Source organism: Mustelus asterias, chromosome 1, assembly GCF_964213995.1.
Source record: "Mustelus asterias chromosome 1, sMusAst1.hap1.1, whole genome shotgun sequence".
In the NCBI taxonomy this organism is placed as follows: Eukaryota; Metazoa; Chordata; class Chondrichthyes; order Carcharhiniformes; family Triakidae; genus Mustelus; species Mustelus asterias.
In genome coordinates this window covers 112,145,766-112,161,918 of record NC_135801.1, presented here as the reverse complement: position 1 = coordinate 112,161,918, position 16,153 = coordinate 112,145,766, and the positions used below count along the sequence as shown (strand labels likewise).

Below are 16,153 nucleotides of genomic sequence, written 5' to 3'. Positions count from 1 at the left end.
TTGAAGGGTAATTTTTTTTCTAGATATTTTACTTTCCTCCTGAACAAACCTATGGAGTTATTAACAAAGTAAAGTAATTCAATAAAAAGGATAATTAATTTTGCTCAAGTAATATGGCTAATATTTCTATTTGACACACTTTACATTAGTTTCATACTTGGCTTTGTATATATAAGACAATGCAACTTTGAACAAAATACAGCTGTCTGGAGCGACTCTAGAACCAACAAGCAGGCAGTCATACTATATTTAGTAATGAGTAATGAATCAGATGGGATCATTTATCTAAAGTTTTTCAAAATATAATCAAATTCAATGTTAGGTTTGAAAAGAAGAAACTAGATTCTAGATTTTGATGAGATTAACTGAATGGGATTAGATCAAGACTGATGACAACAAACTGGTCAAAACTATGATGAGGTAAAACAACTGATGAACAATGGAAGGTGTTCAAGAAATAATTCCGCTTAATAGGCGATAAGCTGCAAAACTGCAAGAGGAATGCTTATTCAGGAGCGATGCAAAGAAAGCCAAAGAAGACATTGGTCACCATTTTCTGCTCCCATTCACAGCAGGCAGGTTTGGCAGCACGAGTGCAAAATATTGGATGAAGGCCTTGGGCATGTTTCCCGATGGCGTGGATGTAGGAGGTGAACGTTCCCTCTCCCCATCAGTGGCAGGCCTCATTTTCTGCCATTTAACATCGGGAATGTCGTTATAGTAATATATCTTTAATCAGGCCCATACGTTAGAATCATGCCCAAAATGTCCATGGTGGCATAATATCAGAATGATGAAACATAGGAGAGAGGCGTCAGTAAACTTGAATATGAATGTTTCTTTGGTCTGGCAGCCATAACCTCCCAGTGGCCTCCAAAGTGTGCTAGCTATGTGCAGGGACGGGCTTTAAATATGGTGTCTGGATCACTGAAGCGCTGAGGCGATGGTGGAACGAGCAAATCAGAAATACGGAGTGGAACTCATGCCTGCTCTCTTTTTTTTTTCCCCCCAAGTGCTGCACAATATGGCAGAAAAAGCCACCATTGCTCAGCTGATGAAATGCCACTTTACCCACTAAAATTGGACTTTGCTGATTTCTGAGATTTCGCCCATTGAATGTACAGTGCAAAAAAAACATGGCCATTCGATCCCAGGTCTGTGCTGGTGTTTATGCTCTATAAGAGCCGCCTTTCACCCTACTACTTCTCACCCTATCAGCTTCTATTCTTACGTTGATACCATTCTTTGGGTAAAGACTTTCTCCTGGATTCTAATTAGAGTTATTAGTGATTATCTTATATTTGTGACCTTACAATCTTTTCCCCCAACAATTAATTTTCTGTAAATTTGTGCTATAAAACCCTTTCTTTGTCTTGAAGGACTTCTTCAACTCCTTTTTGCGAGAATAGAGTCTCAGCCCGATCAGACTTCCCTGATAATTATATCCTCTCGGTTCAGGTCTCATTCTTGTCAGTCACTTTTGCAAATTCTCTGATGCCTCTACATACTTTATATACTAAAAGACAAAAAAGCAATACAAAAGGATTAACGCAGTTTAATTATGTTAAAAGAGAATAGTCATGACTAATGTAGACTCTTAAAACAGATGTGGATAATATTGCAAATGTAATTAATGACTTGTTGAAAAAATATTGTCAGTCTTCACAATATTGGAAGTCACTGCCTAATATTCCAGGGAGACAAATGAGGAATCGAGGATTGAAACTCGCTAAAATTAATTTAAGCAGAAACAGTGAAGAGTTAGAGGGTGGAATTCTCTGCGCCTCTTTGGCATGTTTTTCAGTGGGCGGGAGGCAGCCTGCCGTTGGCCAGCGGTGGGATCTTCTGGTCCTACTGCTATCAATGGGATTTCCCATTGAATCCACCCCCTGCCGGCAGGAAACGCGTGGCAGGTGTGCGCTGTCGGCAGGACCGGAATATGCCATCGACACGACTGGAATATCCCAGCAGTGGGAAGGGCAGGAGAATTCTTAGAATCTTAGAAACCCTACAGTACAGAAAGAGGCCATTCGGCCCATCGCGTCTGCACCGACCACAATCCCACCCAGGCCCTACCCCCATATCCCTACACATTTACCCACTAATCCCTCTAACCTACGCATCTCAGGACACTAAGGGCAATTTTAGCATGGCCAATCAACCTAACCCGCACATCTTTGGACATTCTGCACAGAGACTTTAGAAACACTTTTATGTTTGTATCCTTTTCAAATTCGGAAACTTATAATCTATTATTTTATTTTGGTGCACAATGCTACTATGCTTTGTTTACTGTTTTGATCGATAAACAGGCTAAGAAAATCGGAATTTTTTAATGAAAAGATTGGCAAAGCAATTGTTTTCAATAATTCCAATGAATAGTAAACCTGACCGTCGTAACGCAAGTCAGTGCACTCCAGAAGTAATCTATTGGTTATAAAAGTTAAGACAAATCGCTATATCAATTCAATCTCTTTAAGCATATTAGGACTTTGTGTATGCATTATTTGAAAAGCATTAACTACAGTATTTTCTGTATCTGAATTCTATAGGCAAGTTATCAATATCACTCACTTTAAAAAAAAGTCGCTGATTTTTCTTCTCTCTCCAGCTGAACTGATAATTTATTTCATCAACCAAATGCTACCCTCTTTTCAAATGGCATCAGTGATGCCAACATTTTCAATATACTGTGAATTACACTATAACATCAAATAACATTTTGTCACCAAGTTAACACCCTGGAAAAGGGGAATAAAGCAAAAAAAAACACTTTTTAAAAAAATTCCAAAAAGCAGCTGAAATTGCTATCCTGGCATTTAACACTTGGGTACAGCCTAGTTATAGGGACTTAGCTGTCCTGATGACCACTACCTGATGTATAGGAAGTGTAAAGTTTTCTTGTTTTTGCATAACATTTGGGATGGATAATGTTACAAGATGTCATATTCACAGTCTGCTTTGGTGCGGGGTGTTCAGGATGAATTCCATTCTTAGTGATATTACTGAACAACACTTTGTAGTTGGCAACCAAAGGTCCATGACTTCTTCATACCGTTCAGATGCTTGAACAAGCGACTACAGAAATCTTTGCCAACTTAAAATAGCAACGTTTCTTTTCATTTGAATTACAATATTACATTTGACCAATTAAAAAAAAATAAAGTAACAAATCCTCTAGTTGATTCTATTTATTTGAAATAATGCAAATGTTTAAAAAATATTCCTTCTGCTTTGGGGATCAACTATATTCCATTTTGGCAGGGGGTGGTGGGGTGCATGGGTGTTGAAGTTACTGTGAAAAATTAATCCTAATTTTTTTTAAAAGAAGCTTTTCTAAGTGGTTTCAGCAGGCTCAAAAAGGAAGAAATCGGAGGGCATGTCACGTACATGGAAGGAGCTCAAAATTATATCTTTCCATCAGTTTTTTGTTTTATTGTTTGAACATTCCAAACAGCTTGTGCAGAAACAAGTGTTTCATAGATGGCAACCATGAGTTTTCGTACATCAGCGTTTTGGAGGCAAGATAGTCTGTCAGAAATTCCCTGGAAATAAAATTGGCGTTTGCAGCTCTTGGTACTTTTGCACCTGCCTACATTTGGATGCTATAACACTGAGCTAGATTTCTTGCATCTCTCAATCCCGCTTTCAAAAGAATGCCTGTGTAAACTGGGAGGTACTAGGTCAAACAAGAGAAAGGAGCGACATGAGTATCAGCATTCATTTGATAGGTTGATGGAGAGTACCTGAAATTATAAAGAATCTCTCAACTGAGTCTAAAAGTAGTTGAGGTTATTTGTGTACTGGAGTGGTTGTATGTGGAAAAAACAGTTATGAAAATTGTCCATTTTATGGGCTTGTTCTTATTTATTAGTGTCACAAGTCGGTTTACATTAACAATGAAGTTACTGTGAAAGTCCCCGAGTCGCCACACTCCCTGTTAATTACAGAATGGTGAAATATGATAGGTCACAAAACAACGAGAAAGCATTACTTTTAATGTAAACAAAATTTTTACGACCAATTTTGTGCCTTCAGCATTTGTTTTTGTGCATATGTTTTTCACCGATGGATTTCTCCGAGCATGCTTTAATAACCATAGCTAAAGCATTATTTTTAAAGAAATGATAATGGCATTGCAGGCACCCTTTTCATAATAGTTTGCCCTTTTTTCCTTGCTACAAGCAGCATTTCATTTATTGGCATTCAAGTCAATAATGCAAATAACAATCAGTCAGCCTATATATGAAGAGAATTAATGAAGTTGTTGCTCCTCTAAACAGTATTAATTCTTCTGTTTCCTAACAGAACAACCTATGCCTGTGTAACACATTTAATGCAACGAATGAAAGGGAGAGACGAGGATGAGACATCAGCACCTTGGTTAGAAAGATGGAAAAGTTTAGGGAGGGAATAGGACTAAGCAGCTGAATGCTCAACAACAGCTTGCATTATGTAGCACCTTTTAACTTCCCATGGCATCTTCCATCAGACAGAAATCAAAAAATATAAGTTTAAGGAGAGTTTTAAAGGTGAGAAAGGAAGCGATGTGCTGTGGTTTGAGGGAATTCAAGAATTTCGGGACCTAGACAGCAGATTGAATGGCCGTTTTGGAGGGCTAAAAGAAATGGTGGGTGCCAAAAGGCCAGAGTTGTAGGAGTGCAGAGTTCTTCGGAAGGTTGTAGGGCTGGAGAAGGTCATAGAAATAGAGAGAGGCGAGGTCATAGAAATAGAGAGGCAAGGCAATGATATGTTTCTTAGACTCTTCTCCATTTAATTTTCTGAGCATGAAGAAGAATCCATACAATAGTGCAACAGAGAAGGAAACCATGCATCTGTGTCTGCTCTTTTTGAAGAGCAATCTAGTTAGTTCCACTCGCTGGCTCTTTCCCCGTAATCCTGCAGTTTTTTTTCTCCTTGAAATATTTATCCAATTCCTTTTCAAGCAGTGTAATCCAAAACCTAATCATTCACCATGTTAAGTTCTTTCTCCTATTATCTCGGGTCCTTTTGCCCATCACCTTGAAATTGTGCCCTCTGATTATTGAAACTTCAGCCATTGGAAAGAGTTTGCCTATATTATAAGGTCTAAATTCCTGCCGAAATGGACAATTTCACATTTTCCCACATTCTCTTTTGCCAGATGTTTGCCCACTTACTTTACCTATCGGTAACCATTTGTAGCTTCCTATGTCCACTTCACAACTTACTTTCCTGTATTTCTTTATTTCATCGGCAAATTTAGCAACCATACTTTTGTCTCTTCATCTAAATCATTTATATGAATTATAAAAATTATAAATATTTGAGATCCCAGCACTGATTACTGTGACACACCACTTGTCACATCTTGCTAACCAGAAAGTAACGTATTTATGACTACCGTTTTCTGTTAGCTAACCAATCCTGTATGCTAATATGTTACACCCTATATACCATGAGCTCATATTTTCTGCAATAATGTTTGAGCCACCTTATCAAAATGCCTTCTGAAAAATCTCAGTACAGTATATCTACTGGTTCCCCTTAATCCACAACACCCGTTACCACTTCAAAATGCTGTAGTAAATTGGCTAAACATGATTTCCCTTCATGTTGACTCTGCCTAATTACCTTAAATTTATCTATGTACCCTGTTAGAACATGTTTGATGATAGCTTCTAGCATTTTCCCAATGATGCATGTTAAGCGAGCTGGCCTACATTTTTCTGCTTTCTGTCTCTCTTTCTTGAATAAAGGAGTTACGTCAGCTATTTCCCAATCTAATAAAACTTCCCCAAAGCTGAGTAAGATGAAGATTCTATAATCGAGTAAAATCGACATTAAAAATGAAATTGGGTAAAAGGGGAACTGATGAGTGCGGCTGTCTTTGCTGTGTGAATCAGCATAGGAATAGGAAAACAAGTGATGGTGTAAAAAGGTACACAGAAATAGGTGTTAGAACTATAGAAAAGGTGAGTTCAAAGTGGAGAAAGAAGAATTCTGCCATTCGGGAGCTGCCACCTTGATACATTACCTCTCCTGCTTTTTTATATATTTGCTAACTTTACCACCAGTTTGTATACTATTTTATAACTTAGGACTAGAACAGACCTTAACTACTTAGTAGATACTCATCAAATAGCTAGCTTCTTTCCCTGTAGCAGAGTAAGAACCATTTTCTTGCAGGGTGAAAAAACAGAAGGAAACAAACAAGGTGAAAATAAGTTTGTTTTTCCTCAGTAGCATCATCAGTCTTTGAGATCTGACTTTGTGTTTGATGCAAAGACATTTGTAATGCATATATTTTGCATTTATTTCAGGTTAGTCTTTTGCCTTGCCATGCAGTAGGACCCTACTCTTGTAAGAGACCTTGTGGACGCCTCCTGCCCTGCGGGAATCATACCTGTGCAAAAGAATGCCATGCAGTCACCATTGTGGATGAAGATGAAAAACATAAGGTATGAAACCATAAGCAAGGATTCTTAGCTTTAAAGAGGACTTTCTTTCAAATTGTATTCCATTTTCACCAGAGAAAATATTTGTAAAATTTTAATTGCAACCTCAATTTATCTATACTCTGCTGAGCCACTCTAGGTGGTGGACATTGAAATCCCCCACCCAGAGTACATTTTGTGCCCTTGCCATCCTCGGTGCTTCCTCCAAGTGTTGCTCAACATAGAGGAGTACTGATTCGTCAGCCGAAGGAGGACTGTATGTGGTAACCAGTCGGAGGTTTCCTTGCCCATGTTTAATCTGAAGCCCCATGAGACTTCATAGGGTCTGGAGTCAATGTTGAGGACTCCAGATGTTAATAAAGAGAACTTTGCAGAGTCAACAGGACTGTTTGTTTTGCCCAAGTTGATGCCAGGTGGTCTGTCTGGTTCATTTCTTTTTGAGACTTTGTCGTAGTTGATACAACTGAGTGGCTTGCTAGGCCATTTCAGATAACAGTTGCGAGTTAACCCCGCACTGTGGCTCTGTTGTCACATATAGACCAGACAGGTAAGGACAGCAGATTTCCTTCCCTAAAGGATATTAGTGAACCAGATGGGTTTTTCCGACAATTGACAATGGCTTCATGGTCATCAGTAGATTCTTAATTCCAGAAATGTTTTACTGAAATCAAATTCTACCACCACCTTGGCAGGATTCGAACCCGGGTTCCCAGACATTAGCTGAGTTTCTGGATTAATAGTCTAGTGTTAATACCACTGGACCATCACCTCCCCATACTGATTTTCTGTGATGTATGCGTGTGTGCTTTAACTTAATGTGTGCTTTACTTTCTTGAGTGAATTAGGATGGATGTGTGAAGTAAATGTAAAGTGGTTTCTACTAAAATTCGTGTATGTGACTAAATACAGTGTCACTTGGCACATTTGTGGCTGGTTACTTCCTTTAATGTAAATTGCAGGTATGACACTCTTGTAAATTGGCTACATCACTGTTGTAACTTCTAAAATTAATTACTTGGAGAAAACGTTTGTCTCTGGAAGTAAGGTACTTCCTCTTCCTCCTTCCAGGTCTTGGCATGTTGATGGATTTGGTAAACATATGCAGTTTAACAAGCACATTTGGCCATTAGTACAAGATCTAATTGTGCTGAAATGTACAAAAACAAAGAACAAAGAACAATACAGCACAGGAACAGGCCCTTCGGCCCTCCAAGCCCGCGCCGCTCCCCGGTCCAGGATTGAATCCTGAATCCAGGATCCCCGCCCAATTTTCCAGCCTATCTACATACCAATATCCTATCCACCGAGCTGTCCCTCCCAGCTACGATGCTTTGTTCATCACAACCTATTAACTCACCCCCACCCCCCCATTCCGGACCATGTGATCTCCAGGGAGAGGCGAAAACCCAGAGTGAAAAACCCCAGGGCCAATATGGGGGAAAAAAAATCTGGGAAATTCCTCTCCGACCCCCTGAGGCGATCGAAACGAGTCCAGGAGATCACAATGGCCCTGATCGGAAAATGCTTCCCAACCCTAGTCATTTCCACTTCCACGAATACCATATGAATTCCCTGCCCCCGAGACAGGTTCCCAACTATCCGCAGTCTCGCTCTGTACTGGCACCAGCAAGATGATCATAGAATGAAGCCTTGAAACGAGAAACCAGGAACAATTAGCCCGCGCCGCTCCCTGGTCCAAACTAGACCACTCTTTTGTATCCCTCCATTCCCACTCCGTTCATATAGCTGTCTAGATAAGTCTTAAACGTTCCCAGTGTGTCCGCCTCCACCACCTTGCCCGGCAACACATTCCAGGCCCCCACGACCCTCTGTGTGAAATATGTCCTTCTGATATCTGTGTTAAACCTCCCCCCCTTCACCTTGAACCTATGACCCCTCGTGAACGTCACCACCGACCCGGGGAAAAGCTTCCCACCGTTCACCCTATCTATGCCTTTCATAATTTTATACACCTCTATTAAGTCTCCCCTCATCCTCCGTCTTTCCAAGGAGAACAACCCCAGTTTCCCCAATCTCTCCTCATAACCAAGCCCCTCCATACCAGGCAACATCCTGGTAAACCTCCTCTGTACTCTCTCCAAAGCCTCCACGTCCTTCTGGTAGTGTGGCGACCAGAACTGGACGCAGTATTCCAAATGCGGCCGAACCAACGTTCTATACATCTGCAACATCAGACCCCAACTTTTATACTCTATGCCCCGTCCTATAAAGGCAAGCATGCCATATGCCTTCTTCACCACCACCTCCACCTGTGACGTCACCTTCAAAGATCTGTGGACTTGCACACCCAGGTCCCTCTGCGTCTCTACACCCTTTATGGTTCTTCCATTTATCGTGTAGCTCCTCCCTACATTATTCCCACCAAAATGCATCACTTCGCATTTATCAGGATTGAACTCCATCTGCCATTTCCTTGCCCAAATTTCCAGCCTATCTATATCCTTCTGTAGCCTCTGACAATGTTCCTCACTATCTGCAAGTCCTGCCAGTTTTGTGTCGTCCGCAAACTTACTGATCACCCCAGTTACTCCTTCTTCCAGATCATTTATATAAATCACAAACAGCAGAGGTCCCAATACAGAGCCCTGCGGTACACCACTAGTCACAGGCCTCCAGCCGGAAAAAGACCCTTCCACTACCACCCTCTGTCTTCTATGACCAAGCCAGTTCTCCACCCATCTAGCCACCTCCCCCTTTATCCCATGGGATCCAACCTTTTTCACTAGCCTACCATGAGGGACTTTGTCAAACGCTTTACTAAAGTCCATATAGACAACATCCACGGCCCTTCCTTCGTCAACCATTTTGGTCACCTCTTCAAAAAACACCACCAGGTTAGTGAGGCATGACCTCCCTCTCACAAAACCATGTTGACTATCGTTAATGAGTTTATTCCTTTCTAAGTGCGCATACATCCTATCTTTAAGAATCTTCTCCAACAACTTCCCCACCACGGACGTCAAGCTCACCGGCCTATAATTACCCGGGTTAAAGTTCCTACCCTTCTTAAATAACGGGACCACATTGGCTATCCTCCAATCCTCTGGGACCTCACCTGTGTCCAGTGACGAGACAAAGATTTGCGTCAGAGGCCCAACGATTTCACCTCTCGTCTCCCTGAGCAGCCTTGGATAGATTCCATCAGGCCCTGGGGATTTGTCAGTCTTTATATTCTCTAACAAACCTAACACTTCCTCCTTTGTAATGGAGATTTTCTCCAACGGTTCAACACTCCCCTCCGAGACACTCCCAGTCAACACATCCCTCTCCTTTGTGAATACCAACGCAAAGTATTCATTTAGGATCTCCCCTACCTCTTTGGGCTCCAAGCATAAGTCCCCACTTTTGTCCCTGAGAGGTCCGATTTTTTCCCTAACAACCCTTTTGTTCCTAACGTATGAATAAAATGCCTTGGGATTCTCCTTAATCCTGTCTGCCAAGAATATTTCGTGACCCCTTTTTGCTCTTCTAATTCCCCGTTTGAGTATTTTCCTACTTTCATTGTACTCCTCCAGAGCTCCCTCCGTTTTTAGCTGCTTGGACCTAACATACGCCTCTCTTTTCCTTTTGACCAGTCCCTCAATTTCCCTGGTTATCCACGATCTCAGCAACTCTGAAAACCTCTTTGTTTGAAAGCAGGAAGTCTTGATAGCAGAAAACAGAAGATGCGTCCAAGTGGGAAATTGGATGAGAGGGATTTGGGCGTTTTTACTGGTAGTACCTGGTCTCTAAGAGTCAGACGCATAGAAATATTAGTGTATCATTGTTTTTTAATTAGGCTATTCCACTGATTTTAAGATTTTCAGCATGCCTGTTTTATGCTGTTGTTAAAGGGCGATTCATATATTTCTTCCTATTCTGAACAAATGAATGTGATCATGTCACACTTAGTACAATTGATTGAATGCAAAACTGGCTTTGGTTCGTTTCACAGAAGGTTCAGCAGAACCATTTTTATAATTTAGTACACTGATCAAGAGTTTCTATCAAGCATTTGCACTCATATGCCTCATTGTTGCTGATTGTCAGATTTATAAATTTTACATGACATTTGATTTTTGTTTTTGCATAGGCTGGTAAAGAATGTCAGGCATGTGAAGAGGGATGTAGTAAACCCCGTACGGGTGGTTGCGTGCATCCCTGTATGCTACCATGCCATGATGGTGCATGTCCTCCATGTTCACAGATGATCCGCATAAAATGCCATTGCAAAATCACAAACCTCTATGTGGAATGCATGTAAGTACAGGCTAGCATTTTGACCTTCAATTCTTGTGTTTGCCTATCCAAAGGAGGAAAAATCATCAACTTAACCAAATTGATCATTCTGAACTCCTTGCAATCAACTGAAGTGATGCTGATAAAGCCTAGGTAGCAGCAATCATTGCCCCACCTTCATCTAGCTCACCTTTCGCTCCAGAAATTTTGCCTTCTCACGAATAATGGTTTTAGAATTGTGGAATCCTAGAATCCCTACAATGCAGAAGGCGGCCATTTGGCCCATCGAGTCTGCACAGACTCTCCAACAGAGTATCTTACCCAGGCCCTATCCCTGTAACCTCACATATTTACCCGGCTCATCCCCCTAACCTGCACATCTTGAGACACTAAGGGGCAATTTAGTGTGGCCAATCCACCTAATCCAAACATGTTTGGACTCTAGGAGGAAACGGAACACCACACAGACACGGGGAGATTGTGCAAACTCCACACAGTCACCCAAGGCCAGAATTGAACCCCAGTCTCTGGTGCTGTGAGGTGCACTTACTTGCCATTAGTAATTGTGAATATGACTTTCTTACCAATGTGCAAATTTTACTTTTTGGTCAACTATACTTTGACTACCTGTTCTGTCCAAACTATTGGTGGACACATGGCCCTCATCTCCATTGCAACTTGGGGTCTCTCCCTACATCTCCAGCACTTTCTCATTCAAGCTCCTCCCACAGTTGCTTTGCTAACATCTTTCGTTTAAAGTCTTGATTGTTTATCTCCACAAAGCTGTGCCACGTAACCTGATACCCTGGGCACGACCATTCGTCTCTTCATGGTAACAGAATTTTCTGGTCCTGCTGATGGAACCCTCCCACCGGGTGTTTCCCGACAGTGTGGGGTGGAATCAATAGGAAATTGCATTGATAGCTGCGGAACCAGAAGATCCCGCTGGCGCGAAAAACGCCATGGGGAAGCTTACTGATACACCTGTAGCCCTTCTCTCAGTACAGAAATTACATTAACCGAAGTTACAAATACCATCCTGAATGAGTGTGTCCCAAAGTAGCCAAATCTCCCACCAGCAGCATCTTGGAGGGTGATCATTGACCACAAGGTTAAGGGGACAAGTCTCATCAATAATATAGCTACATGAGCAGGGTGCCAGCTGGGTACTCTCTAATGTGTAACTCGTCTCCTGATTCCTTAAGCCCCGTCTCTGAATCTTGTATGTTTTCTCTACATACAAAATTAGCTTTATTTTGAATGTTTACTTATGCTTCATATTTAATGTAGATCCCTTCTTTTGCCGACTTACTCTAGAAAAGGTTGCATTTTTTATTTTTTCAAAATATGCACCTTTACTCGTAGGGAAGGTACAAAAAATTAAGGACAGCTTACTTTAATTATGCTGGTGCTCCTTGAGGATTTTACTGTAGATGGGAATTGAAGGACATCGAGGAGCATGTTGTCTGCCTGCTTTAGTGCTTGTGCCTGGGGTGGGGTCCGGTAGAGGTTGGTGGGCAGGAGTGCAATATGTACACTTGTTGAAGCAATTATTTTCTGCTCTGATAGGGAAATAATAGGATTGGTAATCTGGAACATTGAAAGCAGATGAGCCACAAGGCTGCTGCCTTGTGAATCTATCTAAGGCTATTTTTTTTTTAACTGCATTTTTTGTCAACTTTGTGCATATCCTCTTATTTTAGGGAAATGACTACAGCTGATGCAGAAACTAAAATTATCCTTAATTCCTGCAAAAATCAGTGCCCTAAGCAGGTAAGTACCTATATTTTATAGAAGAATTAAATACCTCAACACATTTGCTAAGAATTGGATTATTCGGGTCATGCCACCATTCACCACTTGTTGAATGGGCAAATTATTGACAAAATGAAGTTCAGCCCAGAGAGATGAGGTAGAAATTTTTGATCGGAAGAATGGGGAAATCACTTATTACTTGGAAGGTGCATGGCTAGGTGGGGCAGAAAAATCAAGTGACCTTGAAGTACAAAAACATCCATTACTAAAAGTTGTGTCACAGATTAGCAAGGCCATTTAAAAAAGGCAAGCCAGGCTCTCGGTTTTATTTCTAGTGGGGAAGAATTGAAACATTTGGAAGTCATGCTAAAGAAGTATCAAACCTTGATTAGACAAAATCACCTTGCAAGTTCCAAGTATGCTATGACCAACTCCAAGGCATCACTCGCTTCCAAGCCCAAGATCAGTACAGGTTTTGATAGAGTCAGGAAGGAGAAATGCTTTGCTCTGGTAGAAGAAGTGAGTTAAAATAGAAGAGCCTGAGGGGGAGATGAGAATTTTTTAATGCAGCGATTTGTTGTGGTCTGGAATGTACTGCTTCAAAGGGCATTGGAAGTAGATTGAATAGTAAAGGGGAAATGGATAAATACTTGAAAAGGAAAAAAAATGCAGGGCTATGGGGCAAGAGCAGGGTGAGTGGGACTAATTGAATAACACTTTCAGTGAGCCTGTACAGGTGTGATAAGTCAAATGTCTCCATCTATGTTACACCATTATAACTCTAGCTTACATTTCGAGCACTGTGTGCATTTAAGGGGAAGTTAGTAAAGTATATGAAGGAGACAAGATTAGATGGATTTGGATGAGAAAGACGGGAGGAAGCTTGATTGGAGCTTAAACACCAGCCTGGGCTAATTGGTCCAAATGGCCTGTTTCAATGCCCTATATCCTATGTAATCTCACTTGTTGGTTACAACATTGAGCAGAATGCAGTCTACATGGAATATTTCTATATTTAGGTGGTCTTGTATAAGAGGAAGCTACTCCCTTCAAAATATCACTGCATTGCTGTAAATTGTTTTAAATCCACAATTATTCCTCTTTTAAAATATGCTAATTTTGTGATCACTTATGTTCATCAAGATTAAGGATTTTTGTACTGGATATTCATTTTCATTTCTGACATAAGACCACAAGCCAGTCAGTTTGGTGCAGATTGAAACTTCCAGCTCTTCAGAACTTACCATCAAGTTCAACCAAAACTGTAACTGCACAAGTGCATTTATTTTTCCACACCGGGAAAGCTTGCAGAGAAAGATTTTTATCTGTCAACCTAAATTTGTCTGTTGTCCTTCACTTAAGGTGCCATGTACTAACTGTGACACACAACTCTCTTTAAAAATAAATAAATTTAAGAGCTGGGCTTGTTTTGTACTCCACTCAGTCCCCTCTGAGCTTCGTCTCTAAAGTGGACAGAAAGAGAATTATAACAGTGAATTCATCAGAACAGTAATGTTTGAGGTAAGAAAGATGAAACAGTGCAACCAAATTTCTCTATCTGGCCTTTTTTTTTCTAAGGTCAAACTAGCTAATTTTCTTTGCTCTTCATTAGTAATAAACTTGCAGTTTGTGATTTTACTAATATGGCATACAGTTAGTGGGATTTAATATTGGCTGCTTTCAAGGGATGTCATTAAATGATAACACAACAAAAAAATTGCAAATTTAATTATATTACCACAAATTAAACATCCTGACCCATGAGGTGGGAAATTTTATATTGTACCTGCCTACAGTTTTATATGAACATTTCTGACATTATCCCCGTTATTTTCTCATTACTAAGCTAGAATTGGCTAGCATTGACAAACTTTTTTAAAAATGGGAGTTTTATTGTCTGCATCATACTGTTTAGGGCATTGGGCTGTGCAGAATCTATTGAGCGTGTTGTGGAGCTTTACTCTGCCTCGTTACCCTAATCGGCTCCAGCTGGTATTCAGTTCAAATGCAGATTCACACTTTCTGACCAGCGGTTTCTGCCATCTCCCTAAAGTGGCTTATTTTGGTTAAAACAAGTCTTGTGTCATCAGTTAATACATATGCAATGTGTCATTGTTTTATCACAATTGTGTTAAAGTGCTATATGCCAGTATCTGGCTGCAACATAAATTATTGGCAAACGATAGCTTTTGTTCATCAGATATATTGTGGATTTTGTTTTGTGGATTCTTCATCTGTATTTTCCAAATTATGGGTGTTCTGATGAAGGTGAAAACCAGGAGACCTTAGCGATAATGTGATGATACCTGTGCTGAATGATTTATGATAGTGATGAGAATGCCATGTTGTAGTTTGATAGTCAGTTGATTCCCAGGCAGCAACACTGATTCCTTAAATGGAAAAATGTCACATCCATTAGGAGGCAGAGCACTATTCCTTTGTGTCTAGTTTATGGGTTGAGGCTTGTTGATCTGAAAGTTTACTTTCCCAGTGGATGCTAGTCTATTGCACTCAGGTGCACAGTACTGGTTAGCGGTACTTCATTGGTAAAACTACTTGTGTGCAGGAAAAAATGTTTCACAGGTTATGCTACAGCCAGCCCATTGTTGATGTCATCAATACAAAATGAAGATCAATACGGAAGAAATGTGGCAAATTTTCAAGGAAAATTTGTCTGGAGCTCTGCACGGCAATGTTCCGGTGCGACGGGAGTTATGGTAGGTTACAGGAACTGTGGTGCACGAAAGCTGTAACGGATTTAGTCAGGAAGAAAAGAAAAGCCTACAAAAAGTTCAGGGAGCTAGATAATGTTAGCAATCTAGAGGAGTATACGACTAGTAGGAAGGAACTAAAGAGGGAAATTAGAAGAGCCAGGAGGGGACATGAGAAGGCCTTGGCAGACAGGATAAAGGAAAACCTCAAGGCATTCTACAAGTATGTGAAGAGCAAGAGGATAAGATGCGAAGGAATAGGACCTATCAAATGTGATGGTGGGAAGTCTGTATTGAACCGGTTGAAATAGCAGAGGTACTCGATGAATACTTTGCTTCAGTATTCATAGTGGAAAAGGATCTTGGTAGTTGCAGTGCAGACTTGCAGTGGACTGAGAAGATTGAGCATGTGGGCATTAGGAAAGAGGATGTGTTGGAGCTGTTGAAAAGCATCAAGTTAGATAAATAGCCGGGACCGGATGGGATGTACCCCAGGTTACTGTGGGAGGTGAGGGAAGAGATTGCTGATCCTCTGGCGATGATCTTTGCGTTGTCAATGGAGACGGGAGAGGTTCCGGAGGATTGGAGGATGGCGGATGTGGTTCCGTTATTCAAGAAAGGGAGAAGAGATAGCCCAGGAAATTATAGACCGGTGAGTCTAACCTCAGTGGTAGGTAAGTTGATAGAGAAGATCCTGAGAGGCAGGATTTGTGAACATTTGGAAAGGAATAGTATGATCAGAAGTAGCCAGCACAGCTTTGTCCGAAGCAGATCATGCCTTACGAGTCTGATTGGGTTTTTTGAAGATGTGACTAGACACTTAGACGGGGGAAGAGCAGTAGATGTGGTTTATATGGATTTCAGTAAGGCGTTTGATAAGGTGCCCCATGCAAGGCTTATGGAGAAAGTGAAGGGGCATGGGATACAAGGGGACGTTGCTTTGTGGATTCAGAACTGGCTTGCCAACAGAAGACAGAGCGGTTGTAGATGGGTCTTTTTCAGAGTGGAGGT

General features: G+C 41.0%; 1 protein-coding gene across 2 annotated transcripts in view; it reads left to right on the top strand.

The window, feature by feature from the left end:
- The window catches only part of nfxl1 (nuclear transcription factor, X-box binding-like 1), a 120,339-nt gene that overhangs the window by 71,382 nt on the left and 32,804 nt on the right, over positions 1–16,153 (top strand). The window contains exons 16-18 of one of the 2 annotated variants that reach the window (XM_078217041.1): positions 6,303–6,440; positions 10,531–10,697; positions 12,380–12,449. In XM_078217041.1, coding sequence (XP_078073167.1) covers positions 6,303–6,440; positions 10,531–10,697; positions 12,380–12,449 — 375 coding nt within the window. The remainder of the gene's footprint in view (positions 1–6,302; positions 6,441–10,530; positions 10,698–12,379; positions 12,450–16,153) is intronic. The other variant, XM_078217048.1, reaches the window with a different exon arrangement.